The 26,828-nt window shown below is 45.2% G+C and overlaps 1 protein-coding gene across 4 annotated transcripts in view; it reads left to right on the plus strand.

Moving 5' to 3' along the window:
* The window catches only part of PIK3R6 (phosphoinositide-3-kinase regulatory subunit 6), a 160,469-nt gene that overhangs the window by 103,917 nt on the left and 29,724 nt on the right, over positions 1-26,828 (plus strand). For all 4 annotated transcript variants that reach the window (XM_088468468.1, XM_088468467.1, XM_088468469.1 and 1 more), the window contains 7 exons: positions 635-726; positions 3,924-3,992; positions 12,362-12,494; positions 14,088-14,157; positions 20,238-20,421; positions 22,935-23,082; positions 23,456-23,539. In XM_088468468.1, the coding sequence (XP_088324594.1) occupies positions 635-726; positions 3,924-3,992; positions 12,362-12,494; positions 14,088-14,157; positions 20,238-20,421; positions 22,935-23,082; positions 23,456-23,539 (780 nt within the window). The remainder of the gene's footprint in view (positions 1-634; positions 727-3,923; positions 3,993-12,361; positions 12,495-14,087; positions 14,158-20,237; positions 20,422-22,934; positions 23,083-23,455; positions 23,540-26,828) is intronic.

Raw genomic sequence — 26,828 nt, forward strand, 5'->3', positions numbered from 1 at the left:
CTGCTAGTGGATAGGCCCCATTAGACCCAAGAGTCCCGATACAGATCAACAAATACAGACAACCGTGACACCTGAAGTTTTATCTACTAATTGGAGCAGTTTTATTACCTGGAATACGAAACTTGTACCTGCAAACATGGAGTGTATACTCCTAAAAGAAAGCTTTTATTTCAGATTCATGTACTACTGAACTAAAGGCTAATACAGCTATATTTTCCCTATATACACAATAATTGTTGTGCTGTGAATACAGTATATGAAATATGCAGATTTCTGGACTATACCAAAAAAAAAAATTATTTTGTTATTGTTTATTTTATTTCTAATGGTTCTATATAGCCGATATGATAGTTAATAAAATTATTTTATATTCTTCAGAAGCCTTATCACCATCAATGGCATAAAACAGATATACAGTATGTATATATATATATATATATATATATCTCTATTATACACACACAGTATATATATATATATAAACTAGCACGGCGATACCTTTTAATTTTTTTTTACATTTCCATTAGGAATACTGCAGGAAAGAGAGAGTCCCTTTTGATATTTAAAAGGGGAAAACAGAGAGAATGAAAGTGAGGTAGTTCTCTTATAATGGTCAATAAATGTTCTATGACAGGAATGCTGAGGTGGACTCTACACAAGAGCTTGGATCGGAACCCGAACAGTGGGAATATTATGGTGGGAGTTCTCATTATGGAGCTAGAGAAGGTATGTTTATGGCAGTAACCTCTTTTTCTCTTTAACAAAAATGGAAAACCAAGACACACATTAAACCATGCATAGGGGGAGATTAAATTAGGCGTGGGATTTACCCCGCAGTTAATTGAATGCACTGCCAGATTCAGTTAGATGTGGGAACCCCACACGCTAAGCCCCAGAGGGTCGATTTTTCCTCACAGCATCAGGAGCTACAAAGAAAAATCTGCATTAAAATGCAGACACTGCAATTAAGCAAGCGTGGAAACCCATAGAGTCCAGCACTTTGTGCGGAATCTATGGGTTAGCGCTCGTTACCTGCGGGGTAAAATGCAGATTCATTGAATAGCTCCGCGTGTGAAACTTTGCACCTAAATTAATCTTCTCCTAAATCTCTCTTTGTATGTACTGTGCTAAATTAAGTCAAAATCATCTATGGAAAATTAGAATCTTCTTGTTAAATATACAATAGATCCTAACTGTATACTTTAGATTTTCTGATTGTGTAGGTCCAATTTAAATCTAAAATGAATATATTATATATATATATATGTATATTTATATATATATACATATATATATACACAAAATGATGATTGGCACTCCATACATAAGATCCAGCCAACCGGGGTGCACTTCTCCCAAGAGCCCAACCTGACGCTGGGACACCACAGACAATTTCATCAAAAATAGGCAGCACTCCACAGAAGCTTGCTTAATACATGCAACGTTTCAGATGCCTTGATGAAAGATGCAATAAAGCATCTAAAATGTTGCATGTATTAAGCAAGCTTGTGCCCGATTGTTAAATCCGTGAAGTGCTGCCTATCTTTGAAGACGGTTGACACCGAAAGGGCCGTTGGGAATATGTGATGTATAATATTCCAAATATTTCAATATGCTGCTGGTACATGTGCTGCTTTAAGATATAACACTATGGAGATTAAAAATCAATGATTGATTAAATGGAGTGCCGGTCATATCTATACCTGAGCCCCTGATTGAATATCTTGGATGGATTGTTTATATATATATATATATATATATATATATATATATATATAATTATATAGACAGTACTATTTTTCAGCAGGAACTCAGTTCCTGAACCTCTCATTAACTATACCATAATGTCCTGGGCCAAAATGTATTGTCCATAACATAAGTTTTATTTTAAAGTCCCTTTTGAGTGCCTTCTTTTCTAACTACTATACATATGTGTGTGTATGTATAATATATATATATATATATATATATATATATATATATATAATCAGTTTTTCATAGCTCCACCGACCGTTCTTGAACCTATTGTTTTAGAAAAATAGCTATATATATATATATATACACACACATATATATACACACATATATATATTGTGATAGAAGCACTTGAGAAGTGGGGAATGGCTTCTATATTTGTCCCAGATTCCTGTCTTATGTCTTTTAAAACCCCCAGGAGAAGTCTGTTAGAAAAGCAGACTAGTAATGTCGGCTTCTGTGAAAAGCAGGAATGGGTCCTGGGGGAGTGGATGTGAGGAGAGGGAGGGCTCCATCCACAGGTCACTCCAGGGCTTGGGCCTTTCAGCCTTGTAGCAGGCTCATCAAGGCTTGCACCTGGAAGTGGCTAATATATGCTGGGTCTAGTTAGGGCTGAGTCTCTCATACCTGAGAGAGCAGGCCTGCAGGTTAGCTTGCTCTGAGACACTGCTGGCTACAATTCATGGATTCCACAATTCATGCCTGTCCCTTTAAGTTACTGTGAATACTGTGGACGAAGATTTATTTAGTGTTCCGTTAGTGAGGGAACTTGATGTCTAGTTAGTGCCCAACCGGGCTAGGGTTTATTTTGTGTTTTGTTTCTTTGATTCCGACCTTGTCACAAAATATATATATATATATATATATATATATATATATATAGTACAATTAAAGGAAAAATTATAATGGTGTTACAGGTGGCAGTGAAGGCATTGAAGGTACACAATGGCAACTCTGCTGAGCTTTGTACAAATTAGTGCTGTCCCTTGTTGCTAATATATACAGCCAGACAAATGTTAAGTATTTAAAAGAAAAAAAGGGTAAGTTACTGCTAGCACAAAATACCCTACGTAGCCTCAGATGCCTCCCTAAACAAAAGTCATTGTGCACTTAATCATACACATACAGAACACTAAATTACACACATTACAACACTGTGCAAAGTTAACCACTTGCCTGGCATGGTCGCATCCTTTGCGACTACACCAAACTGTGCGTTATCTGATCTGGTCGTCAACAACATGACCAGTCATATACACAGTGTGGGTGGCTGGAGGAAGAGAATCTGCCAGCAGCTGCTGCTCTCAGAGGGGCCCCTCACCCAATGGCTGCAGAGATTAGCAGCCGCTGGAAAAATTATTATTTAACCCAGCCTCACCCCCTAGAGTGTACCTGATGACTGAAGCCGCTGTGAAAAGGAAAGTCGCAATGGTCTCGATGTTCCAATGGTGGTGATCCGATGTTCCGATGTTTGGGGGAAAAAACAATTTTTACAAATACTATTATTATTATTATTTTTTTTTATTAAATAATTTTGGATAAGTTGAAATACATGTTCTTCACCTAATTCACTCGTAAAAAAAAACCTGACAATCTCTGAGCGTTTTTTTGAAAAATATTTTGTCAGTTAAGTGGTTAAACCTTACATTAAAATACAGACATACTTTCAATTATATATTTACTGTAGCCATAAAAAACATAAAACATAAAAAATATATACAATCTCCGGACAACAATCACATTGCTATATGCAAAACCATATATAATATAAGGGACCGCAGCCCTCACATTCGGGACTATGTACGTTTCTGGGTGGCAACTGGGTGTATGCAAGGAAGATAATGGTCCCCTGGGGATGTTGCTAGAGTTACTCACTACTTTGCCATTTATTGACATTTACACAGAAATATACCTTATATATTGAATATCCTACTAGCAACGTGCAAACCAATGTGAAAAATGTATGTTTATTTATCGGTCTATACATAAATAACAAAAATAAATTACAACAATCAACAGAGTTTAGCAAAAAATTGTGTAACCCACCTCTACTGCATTCACTTTGCTAATAATGCTTGTAGCTTTGTGACAATTCCAAAAACAATATCAACTCAATGTTTAATTGCATTTTGAGGTGTGTTGTAACAACATTTGTGCTCTCTTTGCAGGCGGAGCTAGGAGACCACCTGCATTATATTATACCTTTACTCCACACATTGATGTATGTCATCACAAAGGTAATCACTGGCCCACTGCAATGGGGTGAGGATAGACCTCCCAGGGAAAGATATTTTATATACATGTACTATCCAGATGCTTAAAGAGTTCTATACAGAAAACTCAATTTGCATTTAAACTAAACTCTGTACCTCTTTTGCCTTACTTGTAACTAACAGAAGAAGAACAAGGACATAAGTATGGGCTTTTTGAGGTTCGACACGGCATTTTCTTATTATTTCTATATATTAATATTTATTTTAAAATATCAATTAACAGTACACAAAGACAAGCATATCTATCCTTTAAAGATTGGTGAAAGATGGGTTGTTTTTCTGCAAAAGGTATTTAGTTTTAGCAACAAGGTGGAGGGAAAGTACTCTTTTGTTTGGGGCACAAATTCTACCTAATTAGCTATAAAATTTAACTTTTATTAAGTTTTCATTAAGAATAAATACATGTAAAAAGGAGGACAAAGATACTAGACAACATATAATGACAACATGAGAAAAAGAACAACTTATTGTCCTTTTAAAAAACTAAACTCAAATGGTGAGCATCACCATCTAGTGGTGATCTTATTGATGAATCATACAGTCACTGAAGCATATATTTGCGAGATCTCATGTAATCATAAATCACAAAACATCAAAAAGTGTATGAGCTATCATAGCTCTATATAATGAAAACTCTAGGTGAAATATTTCAGTAATATTGGTGTATTATAAAACAGATATATTTCTTGAATTAACACTAGAACATCAGTCTGCCGCAAAAAACATACAAATGGTATTAAAGCAAATAGATATATTCCATCAAGAGTTCACCTCAACAGAGATATCAATTGCCCAGAATAAAGGGCATAATATGTTATGTAACAAATATCTAAGATGTTATAATCTGCACAGTATATAATAGAAAAGTGTCAATAACCACATGTCAACATATATCAGGGTACTGATTTTGTGAGAACCTGTGTCATCAAATGACAATATCTCTAAATGCAGATTGAGGCAAGAGGGGACATAAGATATGAAAATAATAGTGTATCAGGTATAACATACAGGTGCAAAGTTGTCATTTACTGACAGTAAAGTTACCACTCACTATAGGCAAGGGGATAGGTGGCTTCTGTGTCCCATGTACAGATGTAGTGAATGGGACATGAGCGGGCCCACCGCATATACCATGAGGGTATAGTATAGTCAGTGGCGTAACTAGGGCAGGGCGAGCGGGGTGCATGCCCTGGGCGCCGTGGGACCGACGGCATGGGGGGGGTGCCGCCGTCCACGGTCCGGCCGCCCTATTTAGCCACCAGTGTAGCGCCAACCGCAGTGAGTGCGGTCAGCACTACACATTTACACAGGACCGGCACTAGGCTTCCAGCGCCAGTCCTGTGCTGCACAGCTGAGCCCATTCCCTCCCCCTGAGCGCTTGACCAATAGTGCTAGGAGGCGGGCTCAGGCTGTGCATAACACACGCATCGCCGCCAGCGCTGGCAGCGATGCGTGTGTTAAACAGCAGCCAATGAGAGTCAGATAGACTCTCATTGACTGCTGCAGCACCCACTGCAAGAGCCGGGCTTCCGTCCGGCTCCTGCAGTGGGTAATGGGACAGACGTCATGACATCATGACGTCGGGAGCGGTGTCGCGGACCGGAGCAGCAGCAGCGTGGATTCAGGTAAGTATATTTTTATATATATATTTTTTAAACCTGTCTGCACTACTGGGGGCACAACGGGGGAGGGGGGTGGCTACTACTGTGGGGACCTCTACTGGGGGTGGGGGCACAATGGGGGAGGGGTGGCTACTACTGGGGCATCATTATTGGGAGGACCTCTACTGGGGAGGGGGCTACTACTGGGGGCACTTAATCGGGAGGGGGGACCTCTACTGGGGGACTACTACTTGAGGGGGGGGAACTACCACTGGGGGCATTATAAAAGGGGCCTACTACTAGAGGCACTGCACTGGGGGGACCACTACTGGGGGCAATAATAGGAAGGGCCACTACAGGGGGCACTGGATAGGGGGGATCACTACTGGGTGCCTGCATAAGGGGGACTATTACTGGGAAAACTGCATGGGGGGGACTACTGCTGGGGGCACTATATAAAGGGCACTGCATAGGGGGGGGACTACTACTGGGGGCACTATATAAAGGGCACTGCATAAGGGGATACCGCTACTGGGTGCGCTGCATTGTGGGGACTGCTACTGGGGGCACTGCATAAGGGGGAACACTACATGGGGCACTGCATTTGGGGGGGCCATTACTGGGGGTACTGAGTAAGGGGAACTAATTGGGGGCTGTATAAGGGGGACCACTACTGGGGATACTGTATAAGGGGCACTACTATGGGCCTGCATAAGAGGGACCACAACTGCATACTGGGGGTACTGTATAAGGGGTACTACTGGGGTTAAGGTGCATATGGATAGGAATGTTCAGCGTGAAAATAAAGGGGTGTGTCATGTTGACACGCCCCATTTTTAAGTGACCACGCCCATTTTTTGCCGCGCGTGCCTTCGCCGCGCGCACACCGGGGGGGGGGGGGGCTCCCTTTTCAAATTTGTCCTGGGCTCCAAATACCCTAGTTACGCCACTGAGTATAGTATAGTTATTGGCATCTACTGTCCTCCCCTGTTCATCCACTTTAAGCCTGATGTGTAAGTGCAGGCTATACCAGTGGGACAGTGGGGGAGTGGGAGTGGGGCAGTCAAAGACTCGCCTGCCAGGAGTAGTGAGAGAGATCTCTCATTGAATAATTGGCCAGCATCCATAGCGTCCTACACACACCAGAAAGGATAGAAAGATAGAAAGGAAAAGCACTGGACCGGAAAACAACGCACCTCACCCCACTGATGTGTCAATACAGTGCAGTGGGAACATCAGTCCGTGTATCCCTTGAAGATGAGTGAAATACCTGATACCACGAGTGCGCAGCGGCAGTGTCCAGACGAAGGGAGTTTCCTTGTGCACTCCGGAGGCTCCCGACAAGACGCGCGTTTCACCTGACAAGGCTTCGTCAATTGAGCTCCGTGACTTCATGGGGGCTTGCCGCATGTGTGTATACAAGCGGCCAATCAGATGCACAAGGCGTGCAGTTAGCTATCCTAATCTTTACTAGGCGGGTTAAATGTGTTCTGAGTAATAGGTCTAGGTCGTGCTTGTCACTGGGAAAGACCCTATTTTGTCCGGTTGGAATAAAAGACACAGAGGACCTCATTCAGACCCGGTCGCAAGCGCTGAGCGCTCGCAACCGGGTCGAAGTTTAGGCCCTGCGTGTGCGCAAGCCCCGGAGCGAGAGGGAAATTCTCTTGCTCCGGAGTTCACTACAAAAGGGGCGGCTGTCGATTTTATTTGACAGCTCAACCAGTTTTGTGGGCGTGGCGGGGGGGTGGTTTCACAAACGGAGGCGTTCCTTAAGGAACGCCTGCTGTTTTGTGGGCGGCCGCACTGACATCAGCAGTGATGTCAGTGGGGAGCTTCCTTCTCGATCAGATCAGAAAGCGCCCTGGGGCTTGCTGTTGCCGAGACCCAACCTTAGGACCGTGGTTGGGAACCCCTGCTCTAGGGTGCACCTCCATTTGACATCAGATTTGGTATACCATGATATCTTCCTACTATATTGAAGTTTTTTCTGCCTTCACGTAACAAAAAAAAATTTTTTGGTACCAGCGCTTGGGGTCTCCCCTCTAACCCTTTTCCCTATATTTACAAAGTATTTAGTTTTAGGCCAGATCTGAACTGGCAATCTCGGATCTCATTTTACAATTCTACCAAGACCTGATTTATGCTTCCATTTTACACTTTAAAGCAGTGGGTACCAACCTGGGTGCCTTGGGGCACTTGCAGTGGTGCCAAGGGTTGGTGGATCGGATCCAGACCAAATCATATTATTTATTGTCCATGTGATAGGTAAACTAGTGGCTGCCAATCATAAAATATGTGGACAAACAGAATCCCAACCATGTCTACCACCACATAACTGAACCTAAGGATGACAAATAGGAACAAATTGTTAATAATGGAGGAATTCAGGCCCTGATTCAGAGGCGCTCACTATTTGTGAGCGCTCGCTCTGAATCAGGGGGGGACGTTTTTTTTTTAACCCGGGCCTCCAGGCCGCTCGCCAAGCTGTTGGTGACCACCCACAGCTTTAGCGGGCGGCCTGGCGATGGTCGTGATTATCGCGACCATCGGGCTTGCAAGCCCCAGTGAACTTCCTGCTCTATTAGAGCAGGAAGTTCACTACTGACATCACTGGTGATGTCAGTAGGGCCGCCCACAACCGGCAGGCGTTCCTAAGGGAACGCCTCCGTTTTGCAGCCACCCCCCCTCCCCGCCTACAAAACGGGGCGAGCTGACGATCAACATCGACATCCACCCCGTCTTGTTGCGAGTCCCAGAGCGAGTGATTTCTTGCTCGCTGCGGGGCTCGCACACACGCAGTGCGTACGCCCGTCCATTGACCCGCTTGCGAGCACTATGCGCTCGCAAGCAGGTTTGAATCAGGCCCTCAATTCAATGCGATGAATAGCTGCGGAAGGGAGCTCCCGGAGCTATTCAATACACAGCGGTTTGCCTGGTCAGGAATTGGTTAAGTCAGAGAATGCCGGTTATCGCAACTTAATCTGGGTGTTTAGTCGTGAGGACCGTCATTCCCCGACTAAAGTGCCGGCTGCGCGGCTGGCACTTTTGTGGGATTTCTCCTTGCATCCCCAGGGGGGTGCGAGAAGAAAACCTTTAGCCCGACCAAATATCGCGATGAATTGAATAGCTGCGGGAGCTCCCTCATGCGGCTATTCATCATCGCATTGAATTGAATTCCCCCCAATGTTTGCAGACTTTCTCAATAAGGAACTTTTAAGCCTAGGGGCCTAGGGATAAAAAAATGTTGTCACTATAAGAAAATTAAACCATGTATAAAAAAATATAAATATTCATCTTTTTCAACTTAAATATACATATAGGGCCTGATTCAGAGATGTACGCAAAGCTGATGGTTTGGGTACATCTCCGACAGTTACTGATCTATGCATGCGTCCTGTACTCAGAGATCGCTTACAGTGCCACCTAAGCCGCAGCATATAAAACATGGCTGGGGACGGCAACGATGACGGTATTACAAAATGGGGTCTTGTCGTCCCCATATTGCAGGTGTGCCGAGGCCAGGGTCTGCGTCTTCTGCAGATTTCTTGGCCCCGGCAGCGTGAAACCACCAGCCATCCTGAGTAAGCTGAGGGTTACTCAGATGACCGAGGTTCACGCAGAGTGATCAGATGCCGTGTCTTTGGATGCAGCAGGAGATCACCGAAGCCGGAAGGAATCGTCTATTTATATAAGACGCCTCCTGCTGCTTTTACATATTTTGGCACAGCAGCTGTGTCCAAAGACGCAGATACTGTATCTCCTGCGTACAACTCTGAATCAGGCCCATAGACACAGCATAAGTAATAATGAATGTAAAGCAGAGGCATGAAAGAGTAGGGAGGGCACATGAACTAATGTCCAGTAAGGTATAGCAGTAATATTAAGGCCAGATGAATCAAAAATAATATTTAAATAGAAATTGTTTAAATTATGCAATAAATGACATTCAAAGCAATCGCTGCTACTGATTTAACTGTACTTACAGCAGAATGTGTTAGAGTGTCCTTCAGGATCACAGGGGAATTTGCAACATTACAGTAGGTTGCCAGTGTTGTTAGAAGGTCTTCTGGATAATAGCCCCCGGGCAGGTAAGGATGTGTGTGCTGGTTAATTCACAAGCAAGCCACTGCAGTAGAACTGCTGTCCAACGGGATCCGGGGTTCCAGACAACACCGCAAGGTAAATGTGCTCTGCAATGGCCTCCTCCTCCAATACAGAGTAACGCGTTTCGTCTACAATGTAAGTATTTCCAAATAATTAGGAAATGCCTCTAGCCATCCTTAAGCATCGGTCTGACTTTTAATTACTTAGAGATCCCCTGTGTACAGTGTGAAATGCAATCCAGGTACTTTTTCATTAGTTACATTGACCTTTATATTGCTTCTATACCATACTGGACATTATCTTATGTGCCCTCCCTATTCCTCCAGGCCTTCTTTAACATTCATTATGACTTATGTTGTGTCTATGAGTCTGATTCAGAGTTGTACGCTATACCTATGTTTTCACAAATATAATGATTTTTCTCCACTGCAGATGTATCTGAGTCGCACTGCGCATGTGTCAAGGTACATTACTGTAGTCACACGCTGCGAGTCTTTAATCACAGTATGATTAATAGGCAGGTTGCGTTTTGGGGTAGCAATGGGGAATTTCGACTATAAACTCTGGCTTGTCCCGATCGTTTAGGGAGCGTGTCACATACTGCACCTGCGCAGTTAAAGTGGCTCTGGCATCTCAGTTCCGGTGGCCATTCGAGTGACCATAGACTCACTCAAGGAGTTGATGTTTGCCTGATCTGCGTCCGATGCTGCGTATGTGTACACAATTGCAGACAGCTGCGATGGCTCAGGTGGGTGACTCAGTACAATTCCCGTCCCGCTGTTGCATTAGCATATTTTTGCATATCCACAGCTACGAAAATCGTAGTGGGAGCATTAGTGTACAATTCTGAATCAAGCCCAATATGTATATTTATATTGATCAAAATTAATACATATATTTTTAATATACAGTACAAGTACATGCGTCGCACTGGTTTAGTTTTCTTATAACAACAACTTTTTATATTTTCAATATTAGCGCCAACACCAATATTGCATTTTTCTTGGTTTTAGTTGAAGAAGTAGTCTCTCTGAGTATATGGCGGCTTATTAATAAACCATAGTAACATAGATTTAATTTATTAACACCAAATCAGTGCTCGTACCTTTTTTCTTTGCTATTTTACACTTTAGCAGAGAAGCACATTTCAAGGTGCCCTGTTACCAATATAATTATCTTTACAGTTAAGGTGCCTATCCATTAGGTGACCTGAAAGACAGAACGTCTAGCGGTTAGTCCTTCAGGTCGCCGGGTGTGGTGCCCGCACTGAATGGCGTTCACTGAACGTCTTTAGTGCAGGATTCCGACCTCCTATCTCGGAACATGGGGAACCTGACAAGCGTCGTCAGGTTGACCAGCATGTTCTGTAGATAGTCGGGGTCGGCAAGGACCCAGCGTGCACGCACATCGCTGGTCCTTGCTGGCTATCCATTACACGACTTTGTGAACAATACGACCAAAACCTCCTGGTTTTGGTTGGATTGTTCAAAAATTTGTGTAATGGATAGGCCCCTTACACATGCAAAATTGCCACATGCAAGAAAAGACTGTGCTGATGTAATCTCTCTATCTATATTAATTATATTCATTAATTAAATGAAGCTAAAATGAATAGAATTTCAGGAGAAAACAAAGTAATGAAAGTGTTTGTACTAAAGTGTTGAGAGGTTGTGCAAAATGGAACTGTTGCATTAAAGTTCAGTGTTCTTTGGGAGTTTTCACCACCTTTTGTATACCTAGGTGCACTAGCAGTGGCAAACGCAGGATTTCTAAAGGGGGGTTTCCAAATGCTTAATTTTACGAGTGTGGCCAGTCCATGAAGAGGGTATAATTAGCACTTATCCAGCTTTAATATGCATCATACAAAGTGTTTTGAACTTTTGAGTGTCATAACTCCAGCATATACAGGATCAGTGATCACACTAAGCCAATAAATGCAGCAGTAGGACCATCCTGCCTGAGCTGAATGTTTTTGATTCAGATGTAGGCTCCATTCCAGAGTATGGGAGCAAATCCTGGAGTCTGGGGGAGAAGCAGCAGAAGAACCTAGCACTGCCCTGGACATATACTGTATGTACATATTGGTCTCGTTATGCACTGGATAGTGTATTATTATATAGTATTAATAATTAAGCCTATTGATGGTCTATAGCAGTGCACCCCTAACAGTACATGTTTTCTAGATCTCCTAGTTGATGCACAGGTGTATTTAGTACTGGCTATCACATGTTAAAAGATCCAGAGATTGTGTTAATTATTTAATTTGTGATACTTAGAAGATCATGCAGCATTAGTAATATTCTACTATATTACTATTTCTATTGTGGTCATGGTGTGGGCTGGGAGGGGGGTTTCCAGGCAACCGGAAACCCCCCCTGCGTTTGCCTATGACTAGTAAGCTGTGGAAGGTTTCTTCTAGTGTGGATAGTTGGCATGCAATATTAAAGCATACTCGGCTGACTATTCAGCTGTATGGGAGGAAAACAATGTTGACATAATAAACTAAATGCATCTAAAAAGTAGGCTTGTAGGCTTGGTTGATGTTTGTCCATTAGACGGTATCACAACCTGTAAAGTTACTTAATCCTGAATCAGTTATTGACTATTTTCTTGTAACTGACGTTTTAGGCTGCATATATTTCCAATGAACTGTACGAACGGGTTTATGTCTTCTGCAAAAAGATACTAACTCTTCCCAAACCGTACTGTACGATTGGACTGGACTATGCACAAAGGCTAAAGACTGAGAAGAAAGTACCAGGTATATGGATATTGATAAAGCATTTGATTTATTTTCCTACTGTGTTAGCCTCTACCACTTGTTTGCTATATTACATATCCATGATCCTTTCATTGAAGTATATTTCTCCATTTCCCCCAAAACCCCTCACATACAGTGTTAGTGTAGAGATGCCCGGAGAGCAGACACAGCTGGCCACTTTGGGGGGGCGGGGCCAGGTTACAATGTCATTAGGCCCTGCCCCCTTCACGGAAAACTGCATGAGTGCGAGGAGGGGGGGGGCTAAATTAAGCGTTTTCGCATCTTTTAGCCATGCCCCTCCATATGCAGTTGCGTTTCACAGCAATTATCTCCCCAACCTGCTCACTTCACTAGGAAGTGGGTGGGATCTGGATACTCTTCCGGGGGTGCAGGGGTCTCCCCTGAAAAATTCAGGAGCCTCCCGCTTCTTCCGGGAAAGTAGGGAAGTATGATTTACTACCAACATAAAAAGGAATTTGTCACTGTGTGGGTAGCTAGACTGTGGAACTCACTGCTGAAGCAGATTAAATCTACTTTGCAAGAAATGCTGCAATCACAAACACATGTCTTAACTGTAAATGTAAACTGGAAATATGAGCCTGATTCAGAGCTGAACGCTCTGACCATAGCTGTGGGTTACCACCCACAGCTATAGCGAGCGTCCATGATGATGGTCGCGATGGTCAAAGACCATCGCGACCATTGAGCTTGCGACGAGACCCTGCGGTAGGGTCTCGCTGCCGCAAGCCCAGGAGTGATTTTGGCTCTATCAGAGCCAAAGTTACTCCCACTGACATCATTACTGATGTCAGTGGGGCCGGACTCAGATGGTAGGCGTTCCCATGGGAACGCCTCCGTCTGGCCGCCACGCCCCCGGCACGCCCACCAAAGGGGGCGTGCTGTCAGTCACCATCGACAGCACGCCCCCTTTGGTGCGAGACCCCGAGCGACGTATTTCTCGTCGCTCGCCGGGTCTCACGCATGCGCACAACATCGACGCTAGCGAGCAAACTTTGCTCGCGAGCGGTTCTGAATGACCCCCTATGTCTCTCTTTATTTAGATTGTAAGCTATTTGATCTGAAGACCTTTGCCCATATCTGTTTGTTGATGCTTTCCCCGTTATATATATAAGTTCACATTCATGCTTTATGTATGAAGACCTTTGTATTTATTTATGTAGTTTTGCTATACTATCCTTCTAGTGTACACTCTTTGTATATTGTTATTCTGTACTATTTACACATACTTGCCTACTTATGCACTCTCTCCTCCTGGAGAAGCCCAGAGGAAGATGCAGATAACTGGAGGTGGGAACAGATCATGGCACTATGCATCACTATAGAAACACGTCATACTGGCCTCGCCCCCCTCAACATTTACCTATGATTCGCAGCATTATCCTGCTCTAGTGTCCATTTAGCTAGGAAGTGTGCAGGATGTGGGAGGGCCACCTACTCTTATAGGGTCTAGGGGACCGCCCGCCAATACGGGGAGAGTAGGCAAGTATGTATTCACATAATGTGTAGCTTTATTGGCATAAAACAAATCTGTACATAAATACCCTATGCATCATTGTTTATGTGATCTTTTAGGTTTTTCATATCAAAAAATGGTTGTTTCTGAACAAAACCTTAAGAGGGACATCTCTCAACAACAGGGAAAGTAAGTGAATTCCATTTTCTATACTTACGGTAAAAAAAGTTTACATTTTGTAAGTAAGAAGAAATGTATTGATCAGTTCTAAAAATGACGTTATTTACCAGCTAAACAGTTTGACGCCATTTATGCTTAAGTAGGAGAAGAAATGTAATATGAATTATCTTTATAGAAGTTGGATGCCTGTTGCTCTAAAAGACGGGGTTAGCGTATCTTGCAAATATTGTGGCCTACCGATTATGCTTCAGGAGGCATGGCCTTGCAGGAAGGGGCATGACCTCACATCATTCCTAGGCTTCATCGCTCTGGGGGCGTGCCCAGCACTCCCGGAGATGCTGGTCTGCTTTCAGGCTCTCCCCCGCTACTCCCCCCCAGAGGCAGAACTATGGGAGACAATGGAGGCCGGGCTCCAGCACTGAAGGGGCACCTCCTCCAGTGCCCACAATATATTCACCCCACTTAGGGCTGTAACTATGTACCTGGAGTGAACCGTCACGGCTGCCCAATACATGACACCTCTTCCCGGCACCTGAGAAGCCACCATACACGAGTGGAGGACTCCGTGTCACACCATCAGCTGCCTCCTCCATCTATCTGTAGCCTGTCCCTCCTAATTCGTGTCGCTGCTCCTCAGCAGCTTCTTATGTCAGTGTGACACGTTCGGCGCCCCTCTCACCCACAACTCCCTGTCTTACTCCTTCCTGGCAGCAGCCGGCAGCAGAGTCCTGAGTGGCTGGCCCGAGGATAAGCACGGCTGCAGATCTTCTTCCAGGAGCTGGATGTCCACAAGGATGCATCGAACGGAGCTGCTGGTAAGAGGGCATGGGTGGCGGGGTCCTCGGGCACCAGCGACTGAGTCTGGGGGGCAGATCTTTGGTGGAGCAACTTCTTGGCATGTGATGCAGTCGGCAGTAGACTAAGCATTTTGTGATTTGTAGTCCCACCAAAGTGGCAATCTTACAGTATCTTGATTTAAACTCCTCAAAGCCACCACATCAGTGGGGTGTTCTGCTCCATAAGGGGTAACAGGAGGGCACCCCACCCCACATCAGGTGGCTTTCACCTCCATCAGGAGGACTTTGAGCCTCATGCTAATTGCACCATACAGGTCACTAATGCATACAGATATGTCCACATACATCAATCCTCCATGCGACACATATCGTGTGAGCACAGAGTGACTCGGTAGCTTTGAGCATCTTTTCGTGCAAATTTTTCCCTTCAAATGCGTCTTATTCGCACAGCGATGTGAATAGGATGCACAAGCAGCTTCTGCTGATTAAAATGATCTGTGGCATGCCTATATTCTATGTGCCACCGTGGCTGTATCTGCATGTGAAACACTATGTTACAGTGTCAGCGGCTGTGACGGGGGACACCAAATTATAACTTGCCTCCAGGCGTCTGGATGAAGTTACGCCACTGCTTCTCCCAACTCCAACACCTCCTCCCACAGGGGGACACTGCAGCCCACAGGTGGAAGGAAAAGGAATAATAGAAAGCGCTGCTGATTGGAGACCTTCTGTCTTAATAATAATAAATACAGTTTAATATAACATACAAATGGCCATATATAAAACACAAAATTAAAACACAAGACAATTTGCATAAATAACAATGCATAGGTATAAATACTTCTGGAATATCAGGTTAATATCTGAGTATGTTATTATATAAAGCAGCCAAGATAATAGCACTATAATGTACTCACATATATTTATAATCAAGTCCTCTCCAACCATCAAGGAACAAAAAGTACTGTTATTCAATTGGTCCTTGTCCTAATAAAATGGTATGGATTAAAATACACTTGGAATCTTGAAGTGTCATTTTGGGATATAATCCAGTGAAACGTCTAGTGAAGTGTGGAGCTGTTTCATTTACTATATTGTATTTATATGTTTACTTCCACATCATAGCAACATATGTGGAGTTGTCGGCAGCTTGCTATTATCTCGGCTGCTTTATATAACCACATGCTCAGACATTAACCTGATATTCCAGAAGTATTTCTACCTATGCATTGTTATTTATGCAAATTGTCTTGTGTTTTAATTTTATGTATTTTATATATGGCCATTTGTATGTTATATTAAACTGTATTTATTATTATTAAGACAGGTCTCCAATCAGCAGCGCTTTCTATTATTCTTTTTACTTGGTTTTTACTGTTAAGAGGTGTGGCAATTACCTCTATTCAGAAGCTGCAGCGTGGATTGGGTACTAAGGCCCTGATTCAGAAACGGATGCTCTGAAAAAGCACTCGCTCTGAATCAGGGCGTTTTTTTTTTTTTTGCGCGGCCTCCTGGCCGCTCGCATAGCTGTGGGTGACCACCCACAGCTATTGCGAGCGGCCAGGATGATGGTCGCGATGGACAAGACCATCGCGACCATCGGGGCTTGCGACGAGAGCCTTGTGGTAGGGCAAGCCCCAGAGAGTTTCTGGCTCTAATAGAGCTGGAAGCTCTCCCACTGACATCACTGGTGATGCCAGTGGGGCCGCCCACAAACGGCAGGCGTTCGCATGGGAACGCCTCCATTTGTGAAGCCACCCCGCCACCACGCCTACAAAACAGGGCGAGCTGTCTATCAACATCGACAGCCGCCCCTTTTGTAGTGAGCCACGGAGCGAGAGAATTTCTCTCTCGCTCCGGGGCTTGTGCACGCGCAATGCGGCCGCTGTGCGTGCACAGAGCACACCATCGACCCGCTCGCGAGCGCTCAAGCACTTGCGAGCGGGTCTGAATCAGGCCCCAAGTTCGATATCTCCATATTCTGATCAGGCGCCTAGGTGTGTTTGTTTTGGTGCTTGTTCTGTTTCACAGGTGGAAGGAGGCATCTATTTACACAAGACACTTCCTGCAGCATTAGCATATTATCATACAGCCGCTGCGGAAAAAGACACAGCGGCTGTGTGATCTGTGTACATCTCTGAATCAAGCCCTTAATATGGGATCCCTTTGGCAGGTCTTGCCAGTGGTGAGTACTTACATATATGGAGAAAGTTATCTTAATGTGCTGAAAATAGCTGGTATCTGTAAGCAGAGCCGTCACTAGACTTTTTAGTGCCCTGGGCCAGAAAGAGCATTGGCTACCCCCCCACCCCCCCCCCCACCCTATTTTTCAAATAGGAACATAAGGGACATAGGGACATAAGACATGCGCCTGAAAAAGGGGTGTGGCCTCGTGGAAGAGCCATGACAAATCTGTTGTGTCTGTTTTGTCCCGTACGCTGATAAAGGGGTACCGATTCCTTTGTGTTATCCAGGTGTCACTGCCAAATACAGTGTGAATCCAATAACTGCAGTGACGATACACAATAATTATGCAGAATAACTCACCAGCTCTAGATGCAGGTGAACTGCAGCAGGATTTGTACATCAGAACAGCCATGCACATGACTGGAACTGGCAGTGTAGACCAACGACTGAAGGTATAGAAAGAGTGCTACTTGTAGTGTATATGCAGCAAATATCAGCGGTGAGATCAGTGTACTGTATGTACTCTACGCCGGCAGCTGATCTCACTGGCAAACGTACTCGAGGTGTGCTAATAACACCTGAGTCAGGAATTGGTGGATGTGTTCAGGGCTGCCATCAGAATGTGTGGGGCAGATAGCAATGTAAGGTGTCTGACTGCGATGTGAAAGGTGATAGTTTCGAGTCCCGGGTATGACAGTATTTTGAAATGTATGTGTTAAATAAAAGCGGATGTGACTGAAGGTGCTTGGAGAGGTGACCAGATGGAGGGAGAGTCGGCCAGGGAGGAGATAGGGATGGCCAGGAGAAGCTGGGTACATAGAAGAGGAAGCTACAAGTGAGAATGATTATAAACAGAAAATTGCCCTACGGTACCCTGTTCCATGGCACATGTTGTACCACCCTAGTTACTGCCCTGGTTGTAAGTGTTCCGTGCTGATGGATAAGCTGGCCAGAGATCGAGGCTGTGCAGTCAAAGGAACAGCATGCACTTGTGTGAAATGGCGTATCCTATGATAAAAGTCTCTATTCCGCTGCATACTGTAGGTGAAGGAGAGCATACGTGGACAGTCTCAGTGACTGTAAGTGGCAAGAAACTCGAAAGCGTTTCTTTTCCTAAGGCAATTTCGTCAGAGGGTGCCACGGGAATAGCGAAACTACTAGGTGGGCTTGCCTGACTGCTTCTAGCTTCTGGAAAGAATAACCTGCAAACCTGGAGCAGACTTTAAGCTTGGCTTTGGTGAAAATGTGATGTTACTAGACAATAAACCAGCATGGTGTTAAATCAATGAAGACGTGAAACAGAACAGTATCAATCTCTTCATGCAAGTGGTTAAAAATAAGATCTCATACATTAATGATGAAAACATTTTTGAAGAATAATGCACGTCACAGAGGCTTACTGCAGTTTCCTTTTTGTTCACTGGTGTTCACATTATGGATTAATTAAAAAGTGTTGCAAAAAGACTTAAGATAACAAAACCTTATAGGTTACTGAATCTACTATAGATAACTTACTGTCAGGAATCGTGGTACTGAGCTACAGATCTCACCTTTACGCTGTGCACTGGCCTGCAGAGGTCATCTATTCAGGCTAGCTCTCCGGTTCCTGCTCTGCGCTGCTGTCCACAGTGTACCCCATCTTCCCCTGCCTGATGTAACCCCGCTGGCATATCCGCCTTCTCTGGGCCTTGGCGCCACCATGACACCTGCGGTCAGCTGACCGCTGATCCTCCAGTCCCTAGGTCAGCAGCGATCATGTGATTCTGTGCTCCATTCATTGTGGAGTGTCCTTCATCTAATCGGACACATCACATTCTACAGACCCTCCAACATGACCCCTTCCACCTGGTACAAAATGCTCTGCTCCTGGACTTCTCTCTTAATTGATTATTGCAACCACCTGTGGTGAAACATCTGTCTCATCTATTAATTTGCTCAACACAGGTGGCTACAATCATTAATTAGGTGGGAGGAGCAGAGCATTTTCTACTGGATCGAAGGGGTTATGTTGGAGGGTAGGTATTCTATTATATTACTATTTCTATTGTGGTCATGGTGTGGGCTGGGGAGGGGGGTTTCCAGGCAACCGGAACCCCCCCTGTGTTTGCCTATGACCCCCGCACCCTAACCCTATCCCTCCCGGTTAGTGCATAGACCTAACCCTCCTCCCTTAGTGCCTAAACCTAAACCTCCCCCTTAGTGCCTAACCCTAACCCCCCCCGGTGGTGCCTAACCCTAACCCTCCCTGTCCGCAGCCTAACCCTAACCTCCCCCCTCCCGCAGCCTAACCCTAATACCCCCCCGTGTGCGGTTAACAGCTAACGGCGCCCATAATACTTACGATTGGGGATAACGGCTGTCGGGATTCCGGCATCTGCACCTCCAATGATGTCGGGATTCCGGTGCTGGTCTTCTGTCCGCGGTTCAGGATTCTGGCAGCCGGCATCCCGATGGTAGGTATAATAACTACATCCCGTATAAATCCTTTGCGAGAGACAAAATGGAGAAGTTGCCCATAGCAACTAATCAGATTATAGCTATCATTTATCTAGCAGTCTATGAAATTACAGCAGTTGATTGGTTGATATGGGCAACTTCTCCACTTTATCACTCTCAAAAGTTTGATACATCTTCCCCCTAATTTCCCCTAATTTTGCAGTTAAAAACTTCATAAAACAGATGTTATTTAAATTTTCTGTGCTATAAGAAGTGTGCGCTCTAGAGATAGAACTTTCTGCAATTTTGAGTTTTAAGGTGAATCCGTCATCTACACTCAGTGGAGATAGCCATTCTGTGGGTAAAACTAATCCGCTGCCACATCAGGGATGTATTGTGAACCGGGGGGGGGGACTACCGCACTGACAAATAGCTTCCTACTGGTCCACACAAGCACACATCCCTAGGCTGTATATGCAGCGTTGGCTGTTACTGAGGCTGCACACACAACGTAGGGGGGCCCAATAAGCAATCACACTGGAGCCTGGGAACCCTTGGTGCCCCATGCATTTAGTGGTGGATAGATGTAAACTATAAAAGAGAGATTTAGCTCTGTAAATGGATATATTATATTAAGGCAGCAGCACTGAAGAAATGTGTTCTCTGCAGGGTGCTGCTCTTCTTAGACCCAGGGCTGGTGTCTGAAGCTGTGTGTAATACACTGCTCCGTGAAACTCAAGCAGGTCAGATGTCCCACACCCCTATAGCCTGTATGATCTATGTCATCACCAACTGCATTCAGGCCGCACTGGGCAAAAACTGTGACATAACCCTGCTGCAACGGGTGCTTAAGGTAAGATGAAAAGTTATCTAGAGTATTAATATTTATGTATATGTGTTTTGGGAATTCTGCACGTAGGAGAGTATCTATTGCCTAAACAAAGTGGGGGAAGCCTATGAACTAATATATAGAAGAGTACAATATAAATGATCAACTCTCTGGCTTCTGATGAATTGATTGGCTGTATCCTCATAGATATAGGTAATACTTGCCGACTTTTGCTTTCAATTAACTGGTGGTGGGGGCAGGCCCGGGTGTTTCATGTCATTAGGACACGCCCCTCATGATGCAATGATGCAAATCGCAAGTCGATCGAGAGGGGGGTGGGGCCAAAATTACGTGTTTCTACGGGACCTATTTATCATTAAATATTTGCAGTTTTCTATGGAGGGATTGCAGCAGATATCTCCGATATCTGCTGAGGTCGCTACATTTCCAACAGAAGTCGCAACATCCATTGATTTTTACAGGAATTGCAAAGCTGTCAGGTCCGGAATTTAGCCCTCGCAGTTACGCCATCTGAACATGGTGTTGTGCAGCTGTAGCCTATGGGCTACACTTTGCAAAAATTACTGGTAGAGGGCAGTGGCGCCGCCCCCCCCCCCCCCCGCCCAAAACCAAACACACCCAAAGACAACGTTTAAGGTGTGTGGTTTCATGTTCATGATACAGTGATATGCCTTACACATTATGACACACTAAGTAATGCCACTTATACCACATTATGCCACACCGGAATGCCCCTATAACACATTATGCCACACCATAATGCCCCTTACAACACATTATGCGACACGGCAATGCACCTTACACATGCCACACAGTAATACCCTTATAACAAATTTTGCCATGCCGTAATGCCCCTATTTCACATTATGCCACACCGTTATGTCACATAACACATTATGCCACACAGTAATGCCCCTTATACATTATGCCCCTTATAACACATAATGCCACACAGTAATGCCCCTAATAGCACATTGTGCACACAGTAATGCACATTACACATTATGCCACACAATAATGCCAATTACATCCCACCCTGACAGATCTACTTCATCAACCCTCTTCTCCTGCTCACCTCAGCTCAAGACAGATTACACAGTTTTTATATCCATGTAGAACCAGATTATTGGGAACATGTTTATAACCTATTAAGTTAGTGCCCCTTATACAGTGCCCCCTGTAGTTGTGCCCCGTATGCAATGCCCCCTGTAATAGTGCCCCTTATGCAATGCCTCCTGTAGTAGTACCCATTATCCAAGGCCCCCTGTAGTTGTGCCCCTTAAATTAGTGCCCCCTGTAGCTGTACCCATATGCAGTGCCCCCTGTAGCTGCGCCCCTTAAAGTATTGCCCCTGTAGTTGTGCCCCTTCAAGTAGTGTCCCTTGTAGCTGTGCCCCTTCAAATACTGCCCCTTCAAGTAGTGCCCCCTGTAGTTGTGACCCTTCAAGTAGTGCCCCTGTAGTTGTGCCCCTTCAAATACTGCCCCTTCAAGTAGTGCCCCTTCAAACAGTTCCCCTGTAATAGTGCCCCTTCAAGTAGTGCCCCCTGTAGTTGTGCCCCTTCAAGTAGTGCGCCCGTAGTTGTGCTCCTTCAATTAGTGCGCCCTGTAGTTGTTCCCCCCCCCCTAACCTCTCCCCCCCGTACTTACCTGACTCCGTGCAGCTGTCATCCAGGCTGTCTCTCACGACTCCCGCTGCCATGCTGACTGGATCAATTGAACCAGCAGACGCGGCCGCTCAGGTTCCTCACGTCGCGGGTGACCTCATGACGTCACCCGGGGACTGCATTACTGGGAACGCTGGCCTCTGAAGTGATCGGAGGCTTCCTTAGTCTCCGATCACTTCAGAGGTCCGTGTTCACAGTTGCAGTGGCGAGGCTACGGCCCCCGGCGCCCCCAAGCCACCGCGGGGGGCAGTAGTTACGCCGCTGGTAGAGGGTTCATATATGCGTGGTCTGTAGACCACGCATGCACAGTAGTCCCGTTAGAGGAGTGAAGAGACCTGGGATTATCTGCAAATTTGTGAGTCTCCCAGAGGTTCCAGGAGAGTAGGCAAATATTATATAGATTGAGCCCGCTGCCCACGATATACTGTAGCTCAATTGTATGTAGGCAACAGATCCCCATTTGTGTAATTATTGCAGTTCCTACACCGGATCTGCAAGATTTACATATATTATCATTAATCATTAAAACTATAAGGGTGATGGGTAGACAGCCCCACTAATTTAATAAGTAATCCCATCTACTTACATTTACTTTACTTATTTTATCTTAAACTTTGCACTGGTAACTCCTATCACTGTCTTCAGGTTATGTCAACATAGATTACATTGGTTGCACCCTTAATACAGAGCTAAAGGGGGAACAGTCATCCCTAGAGTTAGGGGAGTAGGGAGCATATGATATGATATGTAGAATGTAAACCAATCTGGCCCATCCTCATGTAATTATTTAAATTTTTCACTATGATGTATGTCATATTCTGCTACTTTTACATTTCCATTGTTCCTTGATAGAATCAAAGCACAGAAGAGGTGGAGCTGTGGTTTCAGGACGTCCTGTCTGTGGTGGAGCGCAGCGCACAGGAGAGTACTGACAGCAGGCAGAGGCACAGTGACAAGTTAAGGGAGATATACAGCAAGATAATCATCTCAGCAGAGGAAGGTACAACTGGATATGAGTTGCTTATAGCGAAATAACATTACTTATGGCCTGTTACTAATATTGTAATGGTTAGAATCTGCTAATGTCTCTTCCATGCTTGGTACTACAGTACGATGTATTCAGTGGTGAATTAAAGGCTAAACTATTTTTTGACTGGAATCCCATCTTCCTTGCAAAAAGTAGAAATGCCGTTGTCCCATACCCTGGACCTCACTTACTTTATTAAAAATGGTATCCAGGTGAATGAAGCAGCAAAGAATTCTAACTGTATGATAATAATGGCCAATACCACATCCCACTGATAGAGGCTGTCAATATTACAGAGAAATCACTAGAGGATATTACGTGAAACACTTCTCTTTTTCTCTTGAAGATGTGCCAATGTCCAAACTTCAGAGAATCCCTCTCCCCAACCCAAACATTAGTGTCCACCTGTGGACTGACGACGATCAACTATGTAAGTGGGTTTTGTATTATACCATCAATATCATTCCTATTATTTGTAGCCTTGTTGTTGCAATCTACCTATGCAAATAGTAAAATACCTTACTTGTCTCCATGCACGCTCATGATAGTGACTGTAAGGCCGTTAAACATCAGAACGACGTGTTTCCTAGCCGATTTGATGAACGATTGAAGGATATATTGGGTGGCCATACCCACTACACAATCTGGTATACGACCGCCCGATATAATCTTCCATGCCCCATTCACCTGCAGGCCATCGTCAGTGTGGTCTGCCCATATGACATGTAGCACATCAGATGGGATGACATCGCTGATGGCGCACGTGAACACGCGTTTGAGGGTACACATTCAGTGATATGGACGATATGCCATTTCAATTTGCATTAAAATGACAATATATCGCCTGATGTGTACCTGACCTAATTGTTCATGTGTTGCTGAGACGTTACTAACTATGCAGAATGACAAATGCTGCTTTGTTCAATTTTCATGGGTCATTCTGAGCAGGTTGAACAGCCATTGTGCCTTCTGATTACTAGGAATTTTGATGCCCTAAGCCAGGAGTGGACAATAAGTGGCCCTCCAGCTGTTGTTGAACTACAAATCCCTGTTTGCCTTGCAACAGTTTTAGCATGGCCAGATAGCGAAACTGTGGCAAGGCATGCTGGGTTGTGTAGTTCTACAACAGCTGGGGGGCGGCTTATTGCCCACCTCTGCTCTAGGCACTTAGGGCCTGATTCATAGATTTCCGTAATTCCGATATTTCCGTAAATCTCTGATGTCTAAGATCTGCGCATGCGTAGGTGCCACACTGCTGCGCATGTGCAGATTTGATCTTGTTGGTCACTGTGCCCCAAAAGTCGCAGCATGAGTGGAGGTGGAGATGGGGAGCGTTCCAGAAGATGGGCGTGTTGGCCCTGTTTTCTGGGAGTGCCAAAGCCAGTGGCTGTGTTCATGGATGTAGCTTTACTAGCCCTGGCAGCATGAATTTGCCGGACATCCTGAGTAACCCGAAGGTTACTCACATGTCCGATGTTCACACAGTTGAACCATTGCTGCTTCTTTGGACACAGCAGCAGATCAGAGATGCGGCAGTGGGCGGATTTTTAATTAAGATGCCTCCTGCGGCTTGTGCATAATTTGGCACAGCAGCTGCGTACACAGACGCAGTGGCGGTGTAATTAGCATGCATCTCTGAATCAGGCACTAAGTTATGAAATTGAGCCCCTCCCCCTCTGCAAACTACACACCTTTTAACAACGCCACTCACCCTTTTCACTATTGAAGCTGGTAGAGCAAGCAAGACTCTATTATGAAATTACTTAAGGGTCCCATGCATCTGCCACCGATTCCCCGATCGGAAATACAGATCGATGGCCATCTATGATCACTGATCCGTCAGGGAATTGGTGAAATTCTTCATGTTAAAAATCCCTGATTTGTTGATCACAATCATATTTTGATTGTGATTGGCAAATCAGTGAAATCCAACATGTTAGATTTCACTGATGCGTCAACTCCGGCGTCTGGGGATTGGTGATACATCGACTTAAGTCAAAATTGATAATAGAGTGCAAGGAAAAATAAGTAAATGAAAACCCAATCCCAGTGAAAATAGTGCAGATACTCCCACACAAAACAATGGTAGCCAGGGGTTAAAGTGGGCCGGAACGGGCGGAACTGCGTTCCGTCAGTTCTATTTGGAGACGGAACCAGTTCTGCCTCCGCCGGCCCATCTAACCCCGGCGCTGCAGGAAGGCTCCATTTGCCGGGCGCCCATTGAGATTTTGTTACCAGCGGGTGCCCGGCTCCTTCCCCGCAGCACCAGCAGCCGGAGGCTGGAGCTCACTCCTGAGCTCCGGCTTCCGACTCCCCCCACAAGCACTATGGGAGCGACACCATGACGTCTCTCCCATAGTTCGGTGGAGCAGCCAGGCGGACCGCAGCGGCGCCGGAGGGTGGAGCTCACTGCTGAGCTCCAACATCTGGCTCCCGCAGTGCACTATGGCAGAGATGTCATGATGTCTCTGCTGCAGTGCACTATGGGAGAGATGTCATGATGTCTCTCCCATAGTTCAGAGAGGAGCAGCCAGACGGACTAGACGGCAGCGGATGCGGGAGCGGGGATTAAGGTAAGTATTAGATTTTTTTTTTTTGTGTAAGCTAGCAGCTTCACTATTTGGGTCACTACTCAGGGGGCTGTACTACTGGGGGTATTACTCAGGGGACACTACTTCTGGGGGCATTACTACTGGGGGCATTACTATTGGAGGCATTGCTCAGGGGGCATTACTATTGGGGGCACTACTACTGGGGGCACTACTCGGGGGGCACTACAACTGGGGGCATTACTCGGGGGGGCATTACTTAGGGGACATTACTACTGGGGGCACTACTATTGGGGGCACTATTACAGGAGGATTACTAATGGGGGCACTGTATAAGGGGGGCTCTGCATATGGGGCACCACTACAGTGGGCTCTGCATAAGGGGCACCACCACTGTGGGCACTGCATAAGGGGCACTAACACTACTGGGGGCACCATTAAAGGAGCACTACTACTGGGGCCACTATTACAGGGGATTTCTAATGGAGGTACTGCATAAGGGGCACTACCACTACTGTGGGCTCTGCATAAGGGGCACTACCACTACTGTGGGCTCTGCATAAGGGGCACTACTACTCTGGGCACTGCAGGGGCACTACCACCTACTGGGGGCACTGTATAAGGGGCACTATTACAGGGAATTACTAATAGGGGCATTGCATAGGGGCACCACTCCTGGGGGCACTGCATAAGGGGCACTACCACTACTGTGGGCTCTGCATAAGGGGCACTATCACTGTGGGCACTGCATAAGGAGCACTACCACTACTGGGGGCACTGCATAAGGGGCACCACTACTGAGGGCACGTCATAAGGGGCACTTCCACTGTGTGAACTGCATAAGGGACACTACCACTACTGGGGGCACTGCATAAGGGGCACCACTGCTGTGGGCATTGTATAAGGGGCACTACTACTGTGGGCATTGTGTATAAGGGGCACAAATGAGGGCATTGTGTAAAAGGGGCACTGCTGTGTGTCATACATGAATAAGGGAGGTGTAATGTTAGTCAAGATTGTGCTATTGTGTGGCATAATTGGAAATACTATTGTTGGACCATGCCCCTTTTGTGACCACACCCCTTTCTTTTGTGACCACATCCCTTTTGTTTGAGGCCACACCACTTTTCTGACGCTGTAAAAAAAAAAAAAAAAAACACCAAGGGGGGC

Source organism: Taudactylus pleione, unplaced genomic scaffold (genome assembly GCF_031769625.1).
Source record: "Taudactylus pleione unplaced genomic scaffold, aTauple2 ptg000012l, whole genome shotgun sequence".
Classification (NCBI taxonomy): domain Eukaryota; kingdom Metazoa; phylum Chordata; class Amphibia; order Anura; family Myobatrachidae; genus Taudactylus; species Taudactylus pleione.